At 42.6% G+C, this 26602-nt stretch overlaps 2 protein-coding genes across 4 annotated transcripts in view; both read left to right on the top strand.

Annotated features, from left to right (window-relative positions):
- The window catches only part of LOC128418039 (protocadherin alpha-C2-like), a 183167-nt gene that overhangs the window by 58686 nt on the left and 97879 nt on the right, over window positions 1–26602 (top strand). The window contains exon 1 of one of the 3 annotated variants that reach the window (XM_053397421.1): window positions 23585–26124. The exons of the other annotated variants lie outside the window; for them this stretch is intronic. Coding sequence (XP_053253396.1) covers window positions 23755–26124 — 2370 coding nt within the window. The 5' untranslated portion in view covers window positions 23585–23754. Of the gene's footprint in view, window positions 1–23584; window positions 26125–26602 lie in introns of those variants that run through there. 3 annotated transcript variants of the gene reach the window in all.
- Window positions 15861–18594, top strand: LOC128418041 (protocadherin alpha-3-like). Its single transcript, XM_053397426.1, has one exon. The coding sequence runs from the start codon at window positions 16207–16209 to the stop codon at window positions 18592–18594; it is 2388 nt and encodes a 795-aa protein (XP_053253401.1). The 5' UTR covers window positions 15861–16206.

Below are 26602 nucleotides of genomic sequence, written 5' to 3'. Positions count from 1 at the left end.
TGGGGCTGGAGGTGGAGGAGCTCGTGCCTCGGATGTTCCGGATGGTTTCCAAAGACCACAAGGATTATTTAGAGGTAAATGTGCAAAATGGGATCTTGTTTGTTAGTTCCCGGATAGACAGGGAGGAGCTTTGCAGCAAGAACCCTGTGTGCACCATTCACTTGGAGGTGATCCTGGATAAGCCCCTGCGGGTTTTTCATGTGGAAGTGGAGATCAGGGATATAAATGACAATGCTCCTGTTTTCTCGGAGGGCGAGGAGATTTTGAGTGTCGCAGAGTTAACACTGCCAGGTGCTCATTTCCCTCTAGAGGGAGCCTCAGATGCAGATGTTGGTGCTAATGCTCAACTGAAGTACAAGCTCAACTCCACAGAATATTTTGTTGTTGAAGAGAAAATCAACGACAGGCACAGTAAATCATTAGTGCTTGTGTTAAAGAAACCTGTGGACAGAGAAAAAATCCCTGTGCATCGTTTAGTGCTAACAGCTACTGATGGGGGTCAACCAGAACTCACAAGCACAGTTCATCTTGAGATCACTGTGATTGATGCAAATGACAATGCACCTGTATTTAATCAATCTGTTTATAAGGTGAAACTGTTAGAAAATGTGGCAGATGGAACATTGGTTATTCATCTCAATGCAACAGACTTAGATGAAGGAAGTAACAAGGAAATCGCCTACTATTTCAGTAAGCATGTTTCTCCCAATGTAAAAAAGACATTCAGTATAGATTCAGTTACAGGTGAGATTAGGGTAAAAGGAAAAGTGGATTACGAAGATATCAATCTGTATGATATTGAAATTGAGGCAAAAGACAAAGGAACCCCTCCTCTCTCAGGGCACTGCAATGTCATCATAGAAATAATGGACGTAAATGACAACATCCCGGAAGTATCAGTGACATCGCTATCAGTACCTGTGTCAGAGGACTCCCCACTGGAGTCAGTGGTGGCCCTAATCAGTGCCTCAGACAAGGACGCTGGCACCAATGGACAAGTAAACTGCTCTCTGTGGCCTCCTGGGCTCCCCTTCAAGCTGGTATCCACTTTCAAGAATTACTACTCACTGGTGCTAAATGAACCTCTGGATCGAGAACAGGTTGCAGAATACAAACTAGTTGTAACAGCAAGAGACCAAGGGGATCCATCCTTGTCAGCCAGCAGCACCCTGGTTGTGCCCATTGGTGATGTGAACGACAATGCACCTGCTTTTACTCAGACTTCCTACACAGTTTTTGTGAAAGAGAACAACCCACCTGGTGCCCACATCTTTACGGTGTCTGCCTCAGATCCAGATATAGCTGAGAATGCTCTGGTCACCTACTGGATAGATGAGAACCTCTGGCCACTGTCAAGCTACATCTCGGTACACTCAGAAAGTGGGAATGTCTATGCTTTGCAGCCCTTGGATTATGAGGAACTGAAGCTGCTGGAGTTCAAAGTGAGTGCAAAGGACGCCGGATTGCCCTCCTTGCACAGCAATGTGATGGTGCAGGTCTTTGTGGTGGATGAAAACGATAACGCCCCAACAGTATCTGGGCCAGAGAACACTCCCATCTTGCTGGTGATCCCTTTGGTTGCTGGACAGATGGTAGGCAAGATCCGTGCCCTGGATGCTGACTCAGGCTACAATGCATGGCTTCACTATGAGCTGCATGAGTCAACTAGCGGTCCTTGGCGGGTGGGCCTATATAGTGGGGAGATCAGCACCACCCGTGTTTTGAATGAGATGGAGGGTGATGCTGGCAGCCAGAATCTGCTGGTACTGGTGAAGGATAATGGCAAGCCAATGCTGTCAACCACAGCCACCCTGAGTGTGTCACTGGTGGTCAGTGCTCAGGCCATCCACACAGATGGCTACCATTCTAGAGCAGGAGGGAGCTCAAAGCCGCTTGAAGAGAACAAAAATGTCTACCTGATCATTGCCATCTGCTCAGTTTCCACATTGTTTCTGCTGGCAATCATTGTGTATATGGCTCTGCGATGCCAGTGTCAACCCAAGGAGCCCATGATGTATGGCCCTGGCACAGCCACATTGGTTTGTGCCAGCGAAGTGGGCAGCTGGTCCTATTCAAATCGCCACAGCCATATCCTGGCCGCTGCAACTGGGGAGCCTGGTGCCAAGAATGACCTCATGGTTTTTACCCCCAACATCCCTGCCTTTATGGAGAATGGAGAGCTTGGGAATGGGAAGGAAATGGCTCCAACCTCATCTGGACAGGTAAGTCACAGGAGATGGCTTTCCTTCTTTAATTTTTCTATATTGTTTTACTAAGTCAGCATCTACATACAAAACAAATATCCAGCTGGAGACTTACTGTAGAGAATGAGTTCACACATAATTAAAAGTATCAGTGTGTTTTCTTGTGTCCCAATCTCATCCAGGAGAGGTATTCCAGAAGGATAACATGGCCAGTTGTTAAAAAATTTCTGAAGGTTCAGGAGAATCATGAGTTGCACTTCTATTGTCCCTCTGCTGGTAAAGGTGGTCCGCCAGAATGACCAAGACAGTTTAATTGAAATTGCCTGCTTGCATCAGACCTTAGGTTCATATAGGTCAATATTATGTTTCTAGCAGCAGCTAAGCAACTAAATCTTGGAAGCTTACAGGCAGGGCACAAAGGAGACCTACTGACCTATTATTTGTGCCTATCACAGAGATATACTGCTCTTTAACATGGAGTCCTCATTTAGATATCAAGCTTAATAGTTTTGATAGATCTATCTCTTTTGAACTTGTCTAATCCTTTTTCTAAAAGCTACCTAAGTGAATGCTGTGTTTTGCCTTGTACACTTTGGTAGAAATATGGTGTGAATCTAATATTTTTTTCAGAATTTTAATATTTGCATTATTGCCTTTTTGGTGAAATAATAGTTACTCTGCATAAACAATTATTTGTGCTGCACAATCCATGATGAGATCTGAATTATATTTCTCAGACAAGAAGTGAATTGCCTGTGTGATTGTGAAATGCACCATGTTGTTTTTCATTTACTTTGTGAGTGCTTGGTAGTTTGAGGGTTTAGGGAAGCCAGGATGCAACTGTTCTTGTGCAGTCTTTAGAGAGTTAATGAGGAGGTCTGGACAGGTGCTACAATTGGACTGGCATTTTTGGTGGTGATGGTTAGCTGTTCTTGGTTCACCTGCCTTTAGGAAGGTAAGCTCATAGTTTGAGAATTACACACTGTTTTTTAAAAAAAGATATCAGAATAAAAGAGGGTGAATCTTTTAGGTCTGAGATGGCGATGGAAACTGGATGCAGGGAAGGTTGTTGAATGAAATTCTGTGGAGTCTTGTCACTCTCTCAGTTTGTAAATATTGATATTCCACTTTCAGGAAAAGGGCATATCATAAGATTTCTGGTACAGGGAAAGCCCATAGCAGGAGATAAAAATAAATAACTGCAGCACAAGACAGCTGGAGATGTACCTTAGCAGAGAGTATTTTATCTGTGTGGTGCCTTTTCAACCATTGTTCCTTGATAATTGCGTTGTTGAAAGTCTGTTTATTTTAAATTAACACAAGTAGCTCACAAAATGGAAAAGTATTATGTCAACATTCTAATAATGATTAATTAAATAGGTAATTAAAAATAATAAGTGGGTAATGTTCTGTGTGGTACAATTAAAGGTGGATGCTGGATCTCAAATGGTTGATGATGATTGGTTTAAGCAAGTTGTCTGTAGCTGGTAAATGGTTCAATTCTGCATTATTATTGTCTGAAATTAAGAATCAAATTTTCTGCCAGGCCATGCTTGTCATGCCTCCAGTGCAACATAGATTTTCTCTCTCTGTCTGTCTCTCTCTTCAGAAATATCATTGAAATAATCATGGCAGGTGTTCTCTTAAGTCAGCCATAAAGCATTATTTATTACATCAAAGAAAAATGGATAAAAATCCTGCCATTAATAAAATATTGTTTATCAATATATCTGATAACAAAGCAGGCTTTTTTCCTAATTAAAAAAGCTTTCAGAGAAAACGAAAGCTATGGTCTAATGCTCCACACACATAGTTCTGTTGGTGGAACAGGACCTACATTTCCTCTCCTCCCTCCTATGAACCCTTGAATTCTGGAGGGTCCTCCAACTCTCCAGAACTGATTTTGAGGGTGTGTGGTGGTGGGGCGCTGGAGGGGACAGGAGTGAAAGAGAAGCTCTGTTCACCCAGAAGTCTGTTCCACCCCTGCATTGAATACAATCATATGCAACTGGATTATATTACCAAACAATTTTATTGTGAGAGCTTGGATATTTCTAGATACGAAAAGGCTTTTGACTGATTTGGATGTGATATTTGAAAGATTGCATTGGAGAGCATCTGTAGCAATGAATATCTTTGTAAATATGAGTGGCATTTTGGAGCTCTGTTGATAGGGCAAGGGATACAGATTATTTTTTAAATACCACTACCTTCTCCATTCACCCAAATTTACACCCCCACTGTGTTTCCAAATGCAGCTACCAACTCTGAATCTTTGCATTTCAATTTTTTTTTTAAGTGCACCAGAAATATATTCTCCACCTTAAGTGCAATTTGAAACATATACTCTAATAATTCGATCCCATGGCTAACTTTAAGATGTACCAGTGATCGGGAAGAGCTCTATACAAAAATTAAATAGGAAAGATGAAAGAAAACAATCTTGTCTTACTCCTCATTCAGGAAATACAGTTTTCATTGCTGTCTGTCAGCAATTATTTTTTCACTGCATAGTGAATCAACTCAATTGATGTTCACATAGTGAGGCAAAAGCCTAATGCTTTTATTACTTTGTAGATTACAACATTTTCCACACTGCCAAATGCCATTTCAACACTGAAAAAAATCAATAAAACATAGATGTTTTGGATATTTGTGATAAATGAATTATATTACCCATAGCTGGGCTATAGACGGCAGTTTCAGGACAGCCAAGAACTAGGACCAGGGAGCACTCAGGATCTGTGGGTAATCAGGAGGCAGGGTCAGAAAACAAACCAAGAGCCAAGACTAATTCAGGATTGGAAGCCAAGACTGAAGAACAAATTGGATGTCATGATCATACAGCAATCAGAATCAGAAGGCAAACCAGGCTGAAGAACAAGCCAAGAGTCAGGACCAAAGAGGAAGACAAGAAACGCAAGGTGTCCTAGTCATATTTTGGAAAGTGATTTGTCTGTTTGTCCATTTGTTCTCAAAGAGTTGGATGCCTCTCAAGATATCATTGTCAAACTTGGCATGAGGGCTCCCAAGGTGGGACAGTGGACTTCATTGATGTTTGAACACCGTGCACCACTTTGAATCAAGATGGCTGACCAAAATGTCACTTGGGTGCAACTTCACACGTTTTTTGGCATGGGTTCAACTGTCTTTTGAGTTGTCACTAAACTTGAGGGTTCCCAAGGTGGAGGCAGTAGTCTCAGACTATGTTTGGATGTTGGGCAGCATTTTGAATCAAGATTGTGGACCAAATTAACCCTATTTAAACACTAGCTTCCTCCCCAAAAAATATTTATTTGGGGCCGGGGAATTGTTGCCCAGATCATGTGAGAGTCCTGTGTGCACACACACACATCCTCCAAACTCACAGAGTACACTATCTATTTAAAAAATCACTTTTCTTTAAATACCCAGTCAGCACCGGGCACTCCAGAGCAGTATCCTATAGTTCAAGCAGACCTTGTTGCAGAAGAAAGACTCAGCTGCAAAAGGGAGTCCTTTATACTTCTCCTTGCCTAGGAGGAGCCATTGGCCAGCCAGGTCAGATGACTGCAGTTATCTTGGTCACCACATGGCACTGTGGAATCCAGTCTTTCACCAACATGAATTCCCATTATAAAGTTTACAGCCTGTTTTCCTGAAATGCTTTTTTGATGTGTAAAGATCCAGCCCTAAGCAGTTTCAGCTCATCATTGTCTGGAGGAAACGAGCCTCCAGGCTTTTCAGTTCAGTACTATCAACAGTTTGTTCTCTACAGTGCTCTCAATCCTGGCTTGCTTCTTCTGATTTCATCTCTTTCTTCTGACTTTAATGCTAACTGTATTCCTATTTGCCAGCTTTACTTACATGGATGATGTCACCTCACCCTGGCAACCATCTTGGACAGTGCGGTAGAGTTTTGTTTCTGTTGCCCAATAATATTTAGGCTTCTTTTTTCTTCCTGAAGTTTGTATATTTCTTTCCCATTTTAAGTTTGTTTCCTGGGCTGAGTTTTTTACCATCCCACAAGAATAACCTCTAACCTGAGAGCAATAATTTTACATCCAACAATGAAACACAAAATGGCTAAATAGTTTCAATCCTTCACAACATCCATGATCTCAAACAGTCTAAAGTCTATTGAAAAACTGTTCCAGGTCTATTAATACTTTCCCAAAATTTGAATTTCAGTAAAATACTTCTCTTTCAGCAATAAAGAACATGGAAAGAGGGTCAGAAAAGCACACACACCACTATTTGTACATAAAAGCAAAAAATAGCCACCACTTCTTCCAAACTTGAGAATAAGGAAGGGAAAAAGAGGATGAGGCAATTATGAAGGAAAGGCTGTGTATTCCTTCCTTATTTATTTTACTTTATTTCATAACATTTATATACTGCTTAATTCTTAGGAAAACCCCAAAGCAGTTTACAAAATAACACACAATAAAACTGTGAGTAGAAAACCATAAAACAACTCTTTGAATCATTCAAGACATAAGATAAACAATAAACTAAAAACCGATTAAAGCATATATTCACATTCTACACATCCAGATAGGCTTGTCTAAACAAAATGTATCCCCCCCCCCAGAAGAAGTAGATACAAAAATATTAACTTGCGAGACCCAGCATCAGAGGTTGGCGTAGGTTTTAAAAAATTATTATTAAAGCTATGCACTGGATTTTTAACACTATATAAACTTATCCAGTAGAAAATAAAATGGAGGAGGCAATAGCAAACAGACATTGCTGGCACAGTTGGGCATCTGCCAAGGCCATAGACTGGCAAGCACTGTGGAAGCTGTTGTCTGGTGATGGGTTTTCTACCTGCCTCAGAAGAAGCATCCCCAAAAGTGCTGCTTCTCTCTCAGGCATCTAACTTACAATTGTAACCATGATATTGCTCCAGAGGAACACAGGGAGGAAGACCAATTCAAGATGACCTGTCTTGGTCAGGCCAAAGGAACACAACAAAGCCACAGTGCTCCCTCTACTGCTGTCATGTGCTTCTCCTGACAGGAGGGGTGATCAGTTACCATATCCACCTGAGATACTGTTTAAGAACAGTAGCTTTGAAAATGAGGGAGTGGAATGTAGTTCCGCTGGTCTGTGGCCTTGGAGGTTGACCCAGCAAGTCTCTTGCCCCCCCCCAAACTTGGACCACCTCTACAAATAACAGGATTCTATGGCATGAAGAGTGGTCTAAAAGTGCAAAAAACAATAGTAAGTTTTTACAATTATGTATGGCAATCTAGAACTTTCGGGATTGCATTCTGTCAGTGCAAGGATTTCGCTTTGCACAGCAAAGCATTCTCTCCCCTCTCCTCTCTTGTGCAGCCCATAAATCTGTTCTGGGTTGCCCCCCCCCCCACCATCTGGACCCGATTTGGGGAGGGTATTGAGGCACATGGTGGGAAAGGAGAGGTAGGGAGACTCCTACTGCATGAACGGAAGACATTCTGCTCACACAATTATTCAGTTTAATGCCACCCTTATTTTCATAATATTAGTAATGGCAGCATGTGACATGAGCAGATTAAAGGAAAAATGTCAATTAATGGCTCTCGCATATTACATGGCAACAAATCCAGATTTGCCTCCTAAAATACAATCAACAGGAGCCCACAGCTAATCCTGCCTCATATATATATGTATGTAGCCAACTGCTGCCTTTCTGTTTATATCTCAAGGCTTTTATATCTTTCTTTCTCTTTTATCGTTTTATTTGTATAATGCCTAATAAAGGTTTGAATAAGAAGAAGAGCTAATCCTGCCTCCATTGGTGGTGTGGATGCAGGAAAGTGGCTGCTTTCAGACTTTGGAACTCCCTTGAGAAGCTAGACTGGCTCCATCCCTCCTTGTCTTTCTGCTGGCAGGTGAAGACTTTCTTGTTCCAACCGGCTTTGGAAACTGACTGCTGTTAATGAAACGGCTGGTGCAATGCTGTGTGTGTGTGTGTGTGTGTGTGTGTGTGTGTGTGTGTAGAGTTTTAATTATATTAATGTTTACTTGTTTTTTAATTGTTTTTCCTGTGTTTTAGCAATTCTTGTTTTTACCTGTAAGCTGCTTTGAGTTCCTGTCAGAGAAAAAGGTGGAATGATGATGATGATGATGATGATGATGATGATGATGTGTCTGATGTGTGTTGACAAACACATGCAGATCAAATTTACATGTGGACTTTTAGGTGGACTTAACCCTTGTACTGCATGCATTATACAGTGGTACCTCGGGTTACAGATGCTTCAGGTTACAGACTCCGCTAACCCAGAAATAGTACCTCGGGTTAAGAACTTTGCTTCAGGATGAGAACAGAAATTGTGTGGTGGCGGCACAGTGGCAGCAGGAGGCCCCATTTGCGAAAGTGGTTCCTCAGAACAGTTTCAGGATAAGAACGTACCTCCAGAACGAATTAAGTTCTTAACCTGAGGTACCACTGTATTTTAAAATGATTAACTTTAGAAGAAGCTAAGATGAATTTATGCAGGGTATTCAGAGAAGCAAAGGAAAATAAATGCAATTGTAAGAGAAAGTTAAGCACTTCATGCAAAAGTAAAAGGTTTATTAAGCAAATGGGGGCAACATCTGATTAAAATACAGAATGTAATAATTTGCTTCTCCATTTCAAAATTCAGTCACAAGGGGTCACTGTTGCCTAAGGAAATGTTTTAAGAACAGCGAGAATTCATAGCTCCTCCCTTAGAGAGCCTGAAAATCCTGCCTGTGAGATTCACAATAGGGATATCACACACCAGATGCAAGACCACTGGAATCTATTCAAATGATTACACCAACCCTGATGAGCTCTTTGGACCCTGCTCTTCACTTCTTCAAGAAAGGTGATTTTTAAAGGAGAGATGCCACTGGTGGGATTTGTGTCTGTATTTGCAATGGTTCCTTGGCAGAATCCTTCCGTGGTGAAGCAGCTGCTGCAGCTGGTTCTTCTCCACACCGCCTGGGAAATGGGGAGCGGCCAGCTCCATTATTCTGTGCCGGAGGAATCTCAGCATGGCACCTTTGTGGGTCGCATCACTCAGGATCTTGGGCTGGATGTAAGTGAGCTGGTGCCTCGGATGTTCCAGATGGTGTCTAGAGGACATGAAGACTATTTTGAGGTAAATGTGCAGAATGGAATCTTGTTTGTGAATTCCCGGATAGACAGGGAGGAGCTTTGCAGCAAGAACCCTGTGTGCTCCATTCACCTGGAGATGATTGTGGATAAACCTCTGAGGGTCTTCCATGTGGAAGTGGAGATCAAGGACATAAATGACAATGCTCCTCTTTTTTCAGTAAGTGAACAGAATTTGACTATTGCAGAATCAGGTTTACCAGGTTTCCGTTTCCTGTTAGCTGGTGCCTCTGATGCAGATACAGATGCCAATGCTTTGCTGACCTACAAGCTCAGCCCTAATGACTATTTCATTCTTGAATCGGGAGGTGATGAGGACCAGAGTAAATCTCCAGTGCTTATACTAAAAACCCCACTTGACAGAGAGAAGACTCCTGTGCATCACTTGGTACTCACAGCCACTGATGGGGGCAAACCAAAGCTCACAGGCACAGTCCAGCTGGTGATCAATGTCCTGGATGCAAATGACAACCCTCCTGTATTTAACCAGTCCACTTACAAGGTAAAACTATTGGAGAATGCAGCTAATGGAACAACAGTTATTAAACTGAATGCTACAGACTTAGATGAAGGAATTAATGGGGAAATCACTTATTTTTTTAGCAATAACGTACCACCCCGTTTCACAAAGATATTTAGCATAAGTGCCAACACAGGTGAGGTCAGAGTGATTGGGAAAGTAGATTTTGAAGACATTAATCTATATGACCTTCAAATTGTTGCAGAAGATAAAGGCAGTTTGCCTTTGTCTGGACACTGTAAGGTTCTCATTGAGGTGTTAGACATGAACGACAACGTTCCAGAAGTTTCTGTGACTTCTCTTGCTGTGCCAGTGCCAGAGGACTCTCCTCCAGGGACAGTGGTGGCCCTCGTCAGCGTCTCGGACAGGGACTCTGAAGCCAATGGGCAAGTGAGTTGCTCCCTGTGGCCCCCTGGGCTGCCTTTCAAATTAGCATCGACATTCAAGAACTACTACTCCTTAACTCTAGCAGAGCCTTTGGATCGGGAGCGGGTGGCTGAGTACAGCTTGGTAGTGACAGCTCAAGATCAAGGCGTTCCACCATTGTCTGCTAGCAGCAGCCTCTTAGTTCCTATCCGTGATGTAAATGACAACACTCCAGCTTTCACGCAGCCCTCCTACACGGTCTTTGTGAAGGAGAATAATCCACCGGGAGCCCACATCTTCACTGTGTCTGCCTCAGACCCAGATGTGGCTGAGAATGCTCTAGTCAGCTACTGGATCGATGAGACACTCTGGCCCCTGACAAGCTACATCTCAGTGCACTCGGAGAGTGGGAAGGTCTATGCTTTGCAACCCTTGGACTATGAGGACATAAAGCTTCTGGAGTTCCAAGTGAGGGCCAAGGATGCCGGGTTGCCCTCCTTGTGTGGCAACACTACAGTTCAGGTGTTTGTGGTGGATGAGAATGACAATGCGCCTACAGTGGCTGGGTCATCAGAAGAGACTCCAATTGTTCTAGTGGCTCCTGTGTTGTCTGGACACATGGTGGGCAAGATCCGTGCCCTGGATGCTGACTCAGGCTACAATGCATGGTTGCGATATGAGATGCATGAGTTGACCGCTGGCCCTTGGCGTGTGGGACTGTACAGTGGGGAGATCAGTACCACACGTGCCCTGGATGAGGTAGAGGGCAGAAGCAGCCAGAATCTCCTTGTGTTGGTGAAAGATCATGGCACACCTTCACTCACGGCCACAGCCACACTGAGTTTGTCACTGGTGGCAAGTGCCCAGGCTGTTAAGACTGACACCCTTTCCAGGACAGGTGAAAGCTCAAAGCCTTTGGTGGACAATGTCAATGTCTACCTGATCATTGCCATCTGCTCCGTGTCCAGCTTGTTCCTCCTAGCAGTAATCTTTTACGTGGCCTTGCGATGCCGTTGCCAGGCGAAGGAGGCCATGGTGTATGGTCCTGGTACAGCCACACTGGTATGCGCCAGTGAAGTGGGCAGCTGGTCCTATTCAAATCGCCACAGCCACATCCTGGCAGGTGTGAGCGGGGAGGCTGGAGCCAAGAGCGACCTCATGGTCTTCAGCCCCAACATTCCTGTTTTTGCAGATAATGGGGAGGTTAGGAATGGGAAGGAACTGCTCCCAAATGCATCTGGAGAGGTGAGTCATGTGCAACTATTAGAATCCTTGAAAAAACACAATATATTTTTATTCTAATACCATGTTTTTTGCGAACTGAATGACAATTTCTGTATGCCAGTTTAGGATCAGTCTTGATGCAATAAGCATGTTCAATATAGATTTAAAATGGCATTCTATACGTGCAGAGATTGCTTCTACATAAACTAGAATAATTCCATGTTGTTGTTTGTTTTTGGGGGGGTGTGTGTGGACAAATCAGGGCTCTTTTCTTTACCCTGATGCAATAAATTCTCCACAATAAGGAGTGCCCATATTCTGTGTAACCATAGGTTCATCAAAAGAATGCTATTGGACTCCTTCAGGGTGTGGGTTTGTCCAGTTTGCTGCCATAGGAAGAAATGGAAATAAATCCTTTTATCTTGTGAAAATATTATGGCCATGTACTATATTTAGCAGCAAAAATATTTGATGACTACTTTCTCTTCTTTTTAAAAATACGCTACATATGTGCTGCCAGAAGGTTTGAATCCTTGGGTAGGTCCACCAGACATGTCAAGAATGTAGTCTTCCCAAGCTTTAATGTATTCTGTGGGAGAACCACCTGATGTAATTTTGCTAGGAATGCTCTTTGGAGCCAGAGCAGATATTGGCATGCTGTGATCTCACCTAGTCTCATGTGACATGAATATGTTTAAAACTGATTTTTCAGTTAATATTGGGGCATTGCTTTTATCTATCTCATAGCCAGACATGTTAACATGGTGTGTGGGTGTTTGTGTGTAGAAATAAGGATACATTTGGTGGTAGAGGAGGAAATAGTCCAATGTGCTTAAACTTATTTAATATTAAACAAATTAAAATCAATTAAGAAGTGTGCTAAGTGACCAAATACTACCTTGCCAATCAACCCAGAGACTCTATGGGTGAAAATAACAGAAGGCAGAAGAAGCAAGATTACTTCATAATGAGCAGTCAGCTAGATTTACCCACGTGCTTTTGCTTGCTTCTTTCTTTCTTTCTTTCTTTCTTTCTTTCTTTCTTTCTTTCTTTCTTTCTTTCTTGATATTTACAGTAAAAGTCTTTCCAGGTCTTCTCAGATTCCACTGTTTTCAGTGGCATCTACCTTCTAGAAGGAGCACACAGAATTAGAGTCACTCTTTTTTAATATGCATAGAAAGAGAGGTGGAAATCCATGCCTTTATTCAGCAAGGGGCTTTCCAGCAAGGCATGGAAGCCTTGGGGTGTTTATTCCAGCCTTTGTAAATGATGGGTGGAGTGACAGTGGCTCTTCCCAGAGGCCCTGGGATGGAGTAGGACAACAATGAGGTCAGGGAACCTCCTAGCTCACTGCCAACCCACCCCCTGCACATGCCACTGCTGCTGTATTCCTAACCTTACAAGGCATCCACAGAGAACTGGTTGCTCTATGCATAATCTCCCAACTCTTAAAAGCTTTAATTGTCCTGGCTGACTGTTCACACCCACCCACCCTTTTCCTTCAGAGAGTGCAGTCTAGCATTCTCCTGAAGCCTAGTCATGGAGTAGCTTGCTTTTATGGAATTCATTCATGGGTAATCTACTGATCAGAACAAATATTTGTACATTTAAAAACAACAACAAACAAACACCCACAAATAGATGTCATTTTCTAGATAGCCCATAAAGAGAAATCAAGTAAATGAAACTTTCAATGCGTAGAAGATAAAATAAAACAGATACATTTAACTGTATAAAATAACCTATATTGTCCTTCTACCGCCCATGCACCCATCAGAGTAGCTTACAGCAATTTAAAATCACAATACAACAAAAATATATTGCAATACATCAATAAAAAGCAACACATTGAAAGAAGCATTAAAACCGTTTACATTGCATATTGCGTGCAACCCAAAAGGCCCACTTGGCTTGTTCAGAGTACAATGTTCTGGGCTAGGTGGCAGTGGGTTTTCCAAGATCATCTGGTCAACACATGGCTGACATGAGAGGAATGCGAGTATTTCTGTTGAACCTTATGCAAAGAAAAATCCATATTGGAAGCTTAAATATGACTAAAGGTATAGAATTGATTGGGGAATTGGGATATCTATAGATGAACAAAGCACCTTAGTGTTCTTTAAAAAATAAATCATGTATGAGACAATGCCTACCATGACGTCATGTCAGCCTTGAACCCAGGTGGAGGCCTTGAGATGAAGTCCTTCCATCAATTGTAACGTGATTATATTCATGAAACAGTTTTAGTTTGAAATGCTATGTGAATGCTAAGTGTTATTATAACTGAAGAATTGGGAATGGCCACTTCACACTTCCCTTTCAGAAGCGGCTTCATGTAACGTGGCCCCTACTGAAGTGATCACCAGCCTCTCTTTTTGTATTCTTTAGGCTTAACTCTATAAAGTACAGCATTTTTTTCTAGTTTAATCCAGAACAAGTGGTTTTAACTAGGGGAAAATGTATGAAATGGAACCCTAAATTTGAGCACCATTTGGCACGGAAATTAATTTATGAGGAATTTATGACATAGACTACTTTTTATTTATTTAAATGAAGATTTTTTGGGGGTGTGTGTGCATGCTTTTTCATCTCCTGTGTATTGCAAATTAGGCTGGATTTTTAAAAATCACCTGTAAAGACAACCCAGGCCCTAATTCAGAGGTGGTGGTTGGGCAAGCAATTTTCCTCTTAAACACCTTGAACTTATTTTATGAATGCAGGGAAGGGTTTGGGAGGTGAGACTAAAAGTGAGTTTCTTTTCTTGCCATAGGCAGAATTAGAATTTCATAGGTAATAAGAGACAGGCTATGATGAGACACGACCTGCAAATCCATCTCTTTCACATTTTGCATTTGGTGTCATCTTAAAATACGCATGCCAGACCATGGTCACAATTCTTTGAAGTGTTGTGTAGGGTATTTGCAGTATTTTAAAACATGCAAAGTATGTGGAGGAGAAATCCCCCAAACCTCATGAATTCCTCTGTCTGAAGAGGCATGACTGAAGTGTACAAAATCATGCCTTGTGCGAAGAAGGAGACCCTTTTCTCCCTTTCTCTGGAGTCATCTAATGAAGCCGAATAATTGGAAAATAAGGATTCGCCACCACACAATGTGCTGATGGGCATCAACTTGGACAGCTTGAAGAGCCGATTCAGCAAATTCATGGAGGATGGGGCTATCAGGGGCTAATACTCATGAGGACTATGTGCTGCCTCTGGTATCAAAGGCGATTTGAATGCCATTTCCTGGGAAACACAAGTAGAAGACCACTGTTGCGTTCATATCCTGACTATATGTTTCCCTTAGGTATCTGGTTGGTCACCATGAGAACTGGATGCAGAACTAGGTGGGCCTTTGGTCTGATCTGTTCTTATCTAGAAGCTTCCCCCCACCTCATTTTCAGATTATGGAAAGGTGTACTTTGGCCACCTCATGAGAAGAGAAGACTCCCTGGAAAAGACCCTGATGTTGGGAAAGATGGAGGGCACAAGGAGAAGGGGACGACAGAGGACGAGATGGTTGGATAGTGTTCTCGAAGCTACCAGCATGAGTTTGACCAAACTGCAGGAGGCAGTGGAAGACAGAAGTACCTGGCGTGCTCTGGTCCAGGGGGTCACGAAGAGTCAGACACGACTAAACGACTAAGCAACAACAACATAGTATGTCTGGAACCATTCCAGCCTAAGCAGCCCGAACCTTTGTCTTTGTGCTTAACAGGAAGTCCTAAGGGCTAACAGAAAAGGACTGCCCTCTCCCTTCCTGCTAAAGATTATCAAAAGCTTTTCTCTAGTCCCACATGTTCCAGATGTTGTTGCCATTATCCTGATCAGAGAATATAAAATGGATGTTCATGTGAAGCTAGCAAATATCCTTGGAAGGCTCATGCTTTATACGGATGTGTGCACAAAATCCCACTCAATTCCAGACAGAAGTGGATGAGAATGAATTATTCTGCAGACCCTGAAGACGTGCTGCCAATCAGAGCAGGTCATGGATAGACTGGATGGCCAATGGTCTGAACAGTATAAAGCAGTTTCAAATGCCCAGTGTGTTTGTGTAGGGGCAGACCTTGTTCATGTGAGAGACACCCCTAACAATGGAGCTGGAAAAAGGGAAGCTGATAGCATTTCAACCCCCCTCCCGAAAAAAAAATTCTACCAGAAATGGAAAATAAAAAGGACATGACAGTTCACAGCAGTTTCACCAGGGAATGCCATGTGAATCTTGGCATGTGAATGTGAATGTGAAGATGGAAGTTTTTCCTTCTGGAAGTACATATGGCACCTAAGGGTGTGCAGATGAAGAATGAAAACAGTGATGGCGCATAACTGACATAAAGGGGGGGGGGAAATTCCAAAAAGGAGCTGAGTTATGGAATATAATAAAATAAATGAAACTTGCATAGAAAGACAAATGGAGGCTAAGGAATTTACTTGGAAGTAAAACTGTATCAAATAGTGTGTATTGGCACAGGATTATTAAAAACATTTACTTGAAAACATAAAAGGTAATAAATAGTCTGATTCTCCAGTTCAAAACTCAGTCACAAGGTGTCACTGTTGTTTAAGGAGCTTTTTAGGAAGACTGAAAATTCAGAGCTCCTCCCTCAAATGTGCTGAATATCCTGTCTGTCAAATACACAGCAGAGACATCAAACATTAGCTGCAATACCAGAGTCAACTGATCTCTTAGCCATTGGTTTGGAGGAACGTCTTGGACTCTGCTCATCACTTCCTCAATAAAGGCAAGACATTGCTGGGATTTGTATCTGAATTTGTCATGCTTGCATGGAAGACAAATTCTGGAAAGAGATGTCTACTGCAGCTGGTTCTTCTCCACACAGCCTGGGAGATGGGGAGCGGCCAGCTCCATTATTCTGTGCCAGAGGAATCCCAGCATGGCACCTTTGTGGGCCGCATCGCCCAGGATCTGGGACTGGAGGTGGAAGAGCTGGTGCCTCGGCTGTTCCGAATGGTGTCCAAAGGACAGGAGGACTATTTTGAGGTAAATGTACAGAATGGGATTTTATTTGTGAATTCCCGGATAGACAGGGAGGAGTTGTGTGACAGGAGTGCTGTGTGTGTTATTCACCTGGAGGCCCTTGTAGATAAACCTCTGAAGGTTTTCCACGTGGAAGTGGAGATCACCAACATAAATGACAATGCCCCCATTTTCCCTGTAACAGAAAAGCAATTTACTATTGCAGAGTCTAGCTCTCGTGATTCGCGTTTTCCTCTAGAGGGAGCCTCTGATGCAGACATCAGTGCAAACTCGCTCCTTAGCTACAGACTTAGCACAAATCCACATTTCAGTCTAGAGACAATAGAAAATCATGAACGTGGTGCATCTTTATTTCTTGTTTTAAACAAACCTCTTGATAGAGAAGAATGTGCAGCTCACCATCTTTTACTCACAGCAGTTGATGGAGGGCAGCCCCAGCTCACTGGCACCGTCCAGCTGATAATCAAAGTGCTGGACGCAAATGACAATCCTCCGGTATTTAACCAGTCAGTTTATAAAGTCCATTTATTAGAAAACTCAGAGAATGGGCTATTAGTAATTAAGCTAAATGCTACCGATTTAGATGAGGGAACAAATAAGGAGATCGCATATACATCAAGCACCTTTTCTCCTGCAAATGGAAAAGAAAAGTTCGTACTTGATCAAAAGACTGGTGAGATTCACGTGAAAGGAAATCTGGATTTTGAAGACAAGAATTTTTATGAAATACAAGTTGAGGCTAAAGACACGGGGAATCCCCCATTATCAGGGCATTGCAAAGTTTTGATTGAGGTTCTAGATGTAAATGATAATGCACCTGAAATTTCAGTGATGTCTCTGCTGGTACCCGTTCCAGAGGACTCCCCTCTGGGGATGGTGGTGGCCCTGATAAGCATATCAGACAGGGATATTGATGCCAATGGACAAGTGAGCACTTCCTTATGGCCACATGGAACCCCCTTCAAGCTACTTTCCACCTTCAAGAATTACCATTCACTGTTGCTAGCTCAGCCCCTGGATAGGGAACAAGAGGCTGAGTATAGGCTGGTAGTGACTGCCCAGGATCAAGGGACTCGATCACTGTCAGCCAGCAGCACCTTGGTGGTGCCAATCAGTGATGTGAATGACAATGCACCTGCTTTTGCTCAGCCCTCCTACACGGTCTTTGTGAAGGAGAACAACCCACCAGGTGCTCACATCTTCACAGTGTCTGCCTCAGACCCAGATGTGGCTGAGAACAGCCTGATCAGCTACTGGCTGGACGAGAAGCTCTGGCCTCTGTCGAGCTACATCTCGGTGCACTCAGAGAGTGGGAAGCTCTATGCTCTTCAGCCCTTGGACTATGAGGAGGTGAAGCTGCTGGAGTTCCAAGTGAGGGCCAAGGATGCTGGGCTGCCCTCCCTGTGTGGCAATGTGACGGTGCAAGTCTTTGTGGTGGATGAGAATGATAACACGCCTGCAGTGTATGGGACAGAAGTGATTCCCATCTCTTTGACTGTTCCTGTGGCTGCTGGACAGGTGGTGGGCAAGATCCATGCCATGGATGCTGACTCAGGCTACAATGCATGGCTGCGCTATGAGATGCACGAGGCAATCAGCAGCCCTTGGCGTGTGGGATTATACAGCGGGGAGATCAGCGCCGCACGTTCCCTGGATGACGCAGAGGGCAGCTACAGCCAAAGGCTTCTCGTTCTAGTGAAGGACCATGGCAAGCCAGCTTTGTCATCCACAGCTACTTTGAGTGTGTCCATGGTGATGAATTCCCAGGCTGTCCATGGCGACGCTCACCTTTCAAGGAAGGGAGGCAGTCCAAAGCCACTGATGGAAAATGCCAATGTTTACTTGATCATTGCTATCTGCTCGGTGTCCAGCTTGTTCCTGCTGGCGATCATAGTATACATGGCACTGCGATGCCGTTGCCAAGCCAAGGAGGCCGTGGTATATGGTCCTGGGACAGCCACACTAGTTTGCGCCAGCGAAGTTGGCAGCTGGTCATATTCAAATCGTCACAGCCATCTTCTGGCGGGCATGGGTGGGGAGGCTGGTGCCAAGAGTGACCTCATGGTCTTCAGCCCCAGCATTCCGGCCTGTGTGGAAAATGGGCAAGTGGGAGTCGTGAAGGAACCAGTTCCAAATTCATCTGAGCAGGTGAGTTATAAGAATTGATACTATTCTCAATGAAAAAACTACTATGAAAAACCTATTCTGTTTTGGCATGTGTGACATGGTTGGGTATTTGATTTTTTAAAAAATTAAAAGCATTACTTTGATTCACACTTATGATTTTTGGTAGACTTTAATGAGAATGTTGCAGGGGTAAAGGTAGTGTTATTCTTATTTTATAGGCAAATGCCATTGGCCTCATTCCACTTATACCTGTGAAGGTGATCTTTTGGATGTAAAAACAGCCAGTGTTTTTGCTGTTGTTGGAAGCAAGAATATGCGCCAGCATACCCCTGAAACATGCTTCTCTTTCTGTTCACAGTATTTGGACAACCAGTGCTTGACTGTGTTTAATATTGGTTATTTGGCTTTTGAATTAAAATAAGGAACAGTGTCGCAAATTAGTTGTGGCCAAGTATCAAGCATTATCAATGCATCCTAACGAAACCTCAAACCATTCCTCAAACCTACACAGGAATGATGGACCAGTTTAGATGATCCACCTTCAGAAAGAGGAGGCTTTGAATGGTTTCTATTTCACTTTTGGTGACTTTCCTCATGACATGGCAAGTGGTTCTGTCAAATCCCTGGTCAGTTTGTGCCATATCCCACTACCTAAAGTCCATTTAGGTCCTTCATTTTTCTGGAGTTCATTTTGGACCTTACTCTGTGGTAGATATAGTAACAAAGAAATTATTTTCCCATCACCATGCACATCTGTGTCCAGCACATCTGTTTATGTGGTGAGAGAGCTGCTTCATGTGGGTTTTCAGACAGATCTTATGACGCCTCAGCAACCTCTGGCAATATTTTTGCTAAGCACCTCAAGGATAAAATTGCTCATGTTTGTACTGATATGGCTGTGGCGCTGAGTTTAGTAAATTACCCGTTGTTCTATGGTCTTGCCGATATTGTGTAGATGTGTTTCATTTATTATAGTCTAAGGATGCTGAAAGGTTGCTTGGAGTTTTAATTTAGTCATTTAGTGTATATTTATATTGACCACCCATTAGCACAGTTTTTGGGATGGCTCACAAAGGTATAGTGATAAAATGTACACAAGCATGCATGCAACAGCAACAAAAATAGTGTGACTCGACAATTTTTGCTCTTTCTGACTTATAATATTTTCTCATCAAGATATGATGGGTACACTCCAAGAAATCGTGAATGTGTCACTGAAAGAGGAAGCCTGGGAGTAGCCACTGGGTACATCATTTGGGTTTCTACACAATGTGCTTCAGATGCTGGTGAGGCAGAAAAAAGCCCTCTCTTGAAGATCTTAACATTTGTGCAGGCTCATATGGAAGAATATAATGTTTCAGATAACCAGGTCCACCTCCAAAATCTGAGCATTCAGATTCAGGACTGAATCCTAGAGTGTAACCAAACTGCAAAGCTTGAGTCTTCAAGCAAAGTACAACCACATCCAAGGCAGGTTGAACCCCATTTCTCCAGCTTGCCTTTCTATTGGCCAGGAGCTCGTCTGGCTGAATCTACAGTTTGTGCACCATCTTTCAGTCCATTACTAATATCAGACACTAATTTTGAAGACAGTTTCCTTGGATTTAATGGAAAAAAGAAATAGAGTTGGGTGGCATCAGCATATTGGTGATAATGAACCCCCAAACTCCTGGACACCTGGCCCAGCAGTTTCATAAAATGTGAGAAACAATGTGGAATTTTGACAGACACACTATAGGCCATTGGCCAAAGCCTTAAACAGGAGTCCTCCAGCACCATGTTCTGAAACTTTCCCTCTAAGAAGAAACAGAACTACTGTAAAACAATGCCTTCCAGTCTCATCACAGCCAGGCAGTCCTGAAGGATACCATGGTCAATAGTGCCTAAGCCGCAAAGGGATCCAGCAGAACCAACAGGATGGATTTTCTCATTTGATTGCAGAAATAATTTTGAATATAGTTTTTCAAACACACACAGAACTGGACCATTTAAGGAAACACCAGAGACTACACGCCAAAATCACTTACCTGGGAATAAGTCCAATCAAACTACATAGGGATTACTTCTGGGACCTATGTAAAGGACTGCACTATTAGAGGCCCATAATCTCTCTCTAGTTTATACTCCTGTCTATATATTTTTGTGAATATACCCTCGCTGAATAAAATCTTCCAGTTTCCTTAAGCCACCTTTAACCAACTTCCTTGCCACTGATAATAAAGTAAACGTAAAAGTATACATGAATTTATATTTGGTGTACGTTAAGTAAAAAAGGAATCACTTTGGAATATACCTAATTAAAATACAGTCACAACCACATTTAAAAGAAAAAGCTCAATATAAATGCCTGATTGAGATCAGGAAGAAAGTATACGGTAACTTACAATAACTTACAAATATATTACAAGTTACAATTTAATAAACAGCGCCTACCACTGGGGGTTGTTGCTGTTGTTATATCCCACCTTTTTCCCTGACAGGGACTCAGGGTGACTGACAAGAGTGTTAGAAGGCAAATCCATTTACAGTTATGTCTTCTTCATTTTCTATTACAGCATCACACCAAAACTAAAAGAGCCTCATAAAATAAAAAGAGGATGCCTATAGCTCTTGGCTAACATTTTATCTCGCATTAAAACTGCTCTTCACGGCTAAATTAACATTCCTTGCAGTGTAATCCTAAACATGTTTGTTCGATAGCAATAACAGAAAGTTCCACCATGTTGGATGGGGCGTACTCCCAGGAAATGTGCATAGGACTATATCCTTAATTGATTCATCTTCCAATGAAATCATCTGTGCCCATTCTCACCAGTTAAATCAGTGAGATCTGGGCTGGATGTCTGAGCCTTTGAGGTGGCAGATAAGAGGGGTGTGCATGGCCAAGTATGTATCTTGGCATTTTTGAAAATTCTGATCTGTTTTTGAGTCGTGCTCTGTTCTCTCTGATTCAATCTGTAATTTGAGTTGGAGCTGCTCTGTAGCCTCTCTTCCGCCTTCGCTATAACAGAAAATCTAAAAATGGCTACAACTTTCCTTTTTTTGGCCAAGGTGGATGAAATTTACAGGCGCAGGAGCCCCCCACCCCACCCCCAATGGATCAAGCCTGCCAAATTACAGAATAGTTCCAGGGGCTGTTTGTGGTGGAAGTAAAAGGGATTCAGTTTCCTCCATAATCCCATAGACGTGTGTGTGTGCGCAGGTGTTTGCCTCTTGCTCTTTCTTACCTTAAAATAATTAAGAAGTGACTGACTGCTGTGCATTTTTGCATGTGTTTTTTTAAAAACCTTGCAGCTTTACACATGCTTTTCCAGTGCTTGTTTGTGTTCTCTGATAGGCCTTATAATGTGAGGCTGTCTCCAACAGGGCCCTCAATGTTCTGAAGAACTCTGGAGATTTCTTTGCTAAAACCAAGCAACATAGGATTTCCTCCCCCCCCCCCCCAACATAACTTTTTTAAAAATCACCCACTGCTGTGCTGTAACAAAAGAAAAAGGAAATCCCTGAGCTCTTTATTGATCTGTAGGCAACAATTTCAGACTCTCCAAGTGTCCCTATGTTGTAGGGACAGTCCGGGATTTACAGCAGCCATCCCGGTTTCTGATTTGATCCCAGAATTGATCCTGGAGTGTCCTGCTTTTCCTTAGGGTGCCCTTATTTTCATTGGAGAAATGTTGGTGAGTATAAACTTTTCTGGGACAAGTGGCATATAAATATTTTAAAATAGTAATAAATAAAAAAATAAGAGAGGTCAGCAGCAAGGCAGTCACCTATAGGTGCTGCAGTAGTGGCTTGTGAGTAAAAGCAGATATGGCTACTTTCTAATGAAACATGGTATATATTACCATTTTTAATATTTTTATATTAAAAAACAAGACAATTATTTTATTGTTTATTTTATTTCAAAACACCACTGAGGCCTAGAGCCTCTATCAACTATCAGCCATCTTATCAATAACGCAAACATCAACTAGGCGTAGTTCTTCTTGCCCTACTGCTTGGGGACGGTACAATTATTAACTATTTACTTCCCCAGTACTGTTGTATTCTTTTTACCACTGTAGTCCATAAGTGCAGGAGGATGCAAAGAATGGCTCAATAATATCCTTAAAAACTATTGTCCTATTGAATGTAGGATAGTGGGATTTTTTAATGTTTTTTTTTTTAAGGGAAGGAATACTAATTTTCCAGTCAGTCAATGTGGTGTAGTGGTTAGAAAGTTAAGGGCACTGGGAATTGTAGCTTGGAGGTGGAAACTACAGTTTTTATAATTCTTTGGTGGAAGTCACATGCTTTAAATGTATGTTGTCTACGGAGCCTTTGTCTAGCAATTTCTGTATAGTGTATTGGCTCTCAGTGACCTTACCTGGCAAGAAGGAATAGGCTGGGTTGCAAATTATGGGCTGTGTCCCTAGTTTGAGGTTCTAAAATAATTTTGAGTTGGATCCAGTAGGGTTTTTCCAATGTTCTCTGGCTAATTTTTTCATGTGTCAGCTCTGTGCGTGTCACACACTGTGCCTTTGTTGTGTAGAGTGATTGGGCAAAGAGAGGAGACCGCTGGACATGGTGGTCCCAGAAGCAATGCCTAGTTGATCTCTTGTGAAGGAATGCAGTTGACTCAGTATCTCAGACCTCTACAATGTCAACTTCTCAACAGTGTGGAATGTCTTGTGATAGCAGCATAAAAGTCTTCTAGTGTAAGTAGTTGAAAACGTAACCTGTAGAAGCCACAATACTCTGAGCTCTATTTTGGATAATTGAAATCAACATGTACTCTACCTAATTGTTTGATTCTACAATGATTATTCAAAAGTATTACAACTATATACCGAAAAACACACAAGTTACCGTAACTTTGCAAGGAAAAACATCAGAAAATAATAGCAACGAACTACACATATATTTCAGAAGAAAATTATGAAATTAATCTAAGAATTGAGGAAAATTTAAAATAAAATACCTGTGAGGCATTTATACCAATTGTCACAAGATGTCGCTACCCACTGAAAATCAAAATACTATTTTCAGGCAGAGATCAAAGCCCCTCCCAGCAATTCAGAAAGAACAAGAGACTGCAAGAAGCTCAGGGTGATGGCATGGAGACTGCAGCATAACAGTTGCCTATTTCCCACCATTTTATGCTGATGCTGGAGAGTGGATTAATTTTTTTCCAAAGCAGGGAGAAAACCTACCGTGACAATGTCTTTGGACCAATGCCCCCTGGTGAAGAGCTGGCTGCTGCAGCTGATTCTAATCCACAGAGTCTGGGAAATGGGAAATGGCCAGCTCCATTACTCTGTCCTGGAAGAATCCCAGCATGGCACCTTCGTGGGCCGCATTGCCCAGGATCTGGGGCTGCAGGTGGAGGAGCTTATGCCTCGCATGTTCCGGATGATATCCCAAGGCCATGAGGACTACTTAGAGGTAAATGTCCAAAATGGAATTTTATTTGTTAATTCCCGGATAGATCGAGAGGAGATGTGCGCCAAGACCCTTGTATGCATGATTCACCTGGAGGTGATCCTGGATAAACCCTTGAGAGTCTTTCATGTGGAAGTGGAGATCAAGGATATCAATGACAATGCTCCTATATTCCCAGCTGCTGGGCAAAACCTGAATATTTCTGAATCTAGACTTCCAGGTTCATCCTTCCCACTAGAGGGAGCTTCTGATGACGATATTGGTTCAAACTCTCATCTCAGCTACAAACTCAGTCCCAATGAGTATTTCACCTTGGATGTTCAAAACAATGAGAAGCATGGTGAGTCTTTAGTTCTTGTGTTAAAGAAACCTCTTGATCGAGAATTAACTCACGTATACAATTTATTGCTTACGGCCACTGATGGAGGAAAACCAGAGCAAACTGGCACAGCTCAGTTGCTAATCAGTGTGCTGGATACGAATGATAATGCACCAGTTTTTAATCAGTCTGTGTATCAAGTTAAAGTTTTTGAAAATGCAAAAATAGGAACGTTAATAATCTGTCTCAATGCAACAGATCTCGATAAAGGAATTAACAAAGACATTATATATTCAATTCGAAGTGTTAACCCACAGAATTTAGGTGCACTGATTAGTTTAGATTCAAGCAATGGACAAATCATATTAAATGGAGAACTTGATTTTGAAAGTATTAAGTTAGGTGAAATTAGGGTAGAAGCAACAGACAAAGGCTCCCCACCAATGAAAGGACATTGCAAAGTCCTGATTGAGGTCTTGGATGTGAATGACAATGCTCCTGAGATATCAGTCTCATCACTGTCAGTGCCAGTGCCAGAGGACTCTCCACTAGGGACAGTGGTGGCCCTGCTCAGCATTTCTGACAGAGATGTTGGTGCCAATGGACAAGTAAGCTGCTCCTTGTGGCCACCCGGGCTCCCCTTCAAACTGATGTCCAACTTCAAGAATTATTATTCACTGGTGATAGCTCAGCCTCTGGATCGGGAGAAAGTAGCTGAATATAGACTGTTGGTGATGGCACAAGATCAAGGGGAGCCATTGCTGTCAACCAGCAGCAGCCTGGTTGTGCCCATCAGTGATGTAAATGACAATGCACCTACATTTGCACAACCCTCCTACATGGTCTTTGTGAAGGAGAACAACCCACCGGGTGCTCACATCTTCACTGTGTCTGCCTCAGACCTAGATGTGGCTGAGAATGCTCTGGTTAGCTACTCGATGGATGACAAGCTTTGGCCACTGACAAGCTACATCTCGGTGCACTCGGAGAGTGGGAAGGTCTATGCCTTGCAGCCCTTGGACTATGAGGAGCTGAAGCTGCTGGAGTTCCAAGTGAGGGCCAAGGATGCCGGGCTGCCCTCCTTATGTGGAAATGTGACTATTCAGGTCTTTGTGGTGGATGAGAATGATAATGCACCAGCAGTGTCTGAGCCAGAGGAGGCTCCCATCTTGCTGGCAGTCCCACTAGAAGCTGGACATGTAGTGGGAAAGATCCGTGCCTTGGATGCTGACTCAGGCTACAATGCATGGCTGCGCTATGAATTGCATGATGCGAAAAGTGGTCATTGGCGCGTTGGGTTATACAGTGGTGAGATCAGTACAACCCAAGCCCTGGATGAGACAGAAGGTGGCAGCAGCCAGAATCTGCTGATAGTAGTGAAGGATCATGGCAAACCAGTGTTGTCAGCCACAGTCACATTCAGTGTATCACTGATATCAAGTGCTCAGGCTCTTCACACTGATACCCGGCTTCCCATGTTGGGAGTGAACTCAGGATCCTTGGCGGACAATTCCAATATCTACCTGATCATTGCCATCTGCTCAGTTTCCACATTGTTTCTGCTGGCAATCATTGTGTATATGGCTCTGCGATGCCAGTGTCAACCCAAGGAGCCCGTGATGTATGGCCCTGGCACAGCCACACTGGTTTGTGCCAGCGAAGTGGGCAGCTGGTCCTATTCAAATCGCCACAGCCACATCCTGGCAGCTCCATCTGGGGAGGCTGGTGCCAAGAATGACCTCATGGTTTTTACCCCCAACATACCTATCTTTTCAGAGAATGGGGAACTGCAGAATGGAAAGGAGCTGGTCCCAAATATATCTGGGCAGGTGAGATGTAAAGAGAGTTTGATTTCTTTAATTTTTCTGATGTGTTATCATGTGGAGTCACTAGCAACATAAAAAGTAAATTTTCCCATTGAAATTTTCTGAGAGAATGAGATTCCTGATGGCACACAAAGCTGTCTTTTGGGGGTTATTATGATTAATTTTAGACAATTTTGCTGAGCTCATACTTCTGTCATTAACTGCAACCACCTAATAAGGCACCTAATAATGTTTTTTATCCATTTCTGTGCATTTTTCTTCTATTGATTTCAAGGCAAATGCTGCTCAAAGATTTGTAGACTTCAAAGCTTGACTTCAGATATTACCACTCTGTTTTAATGTCCTCCTTTAATGTCCTTTGTAGCTGTCATAGCCAAGGGAGAACTGCTGTTCGCTGAATGAATGACTTATTGTGAATGAACACACATCCACTGACAAGCTTAAGTCTATATTAATTCATAATTTAGTGTCAATCTAAGAC

The sequence above is a fragment of the Podarcis raffonei genome, chromosome 7, assembly GCF_027172205.1.
Source record: "Podarcis raffonei isolate rPodRaf1 chromosome 7, rPodRaf1.pri, whole genome shotgun sequence".
NCBI classification, from domain to species: Eukaryota; Metazoa; Chordata; class Lepidosauria; order Squamata; family Lacertidae; genus Podarcis; species Podarcis raffonei.
The sequence above is the reverse complement of the archived record's forward strand: the minus strand, read 5'-3'. Positions and strand labels throughout refer to the sequence as shown.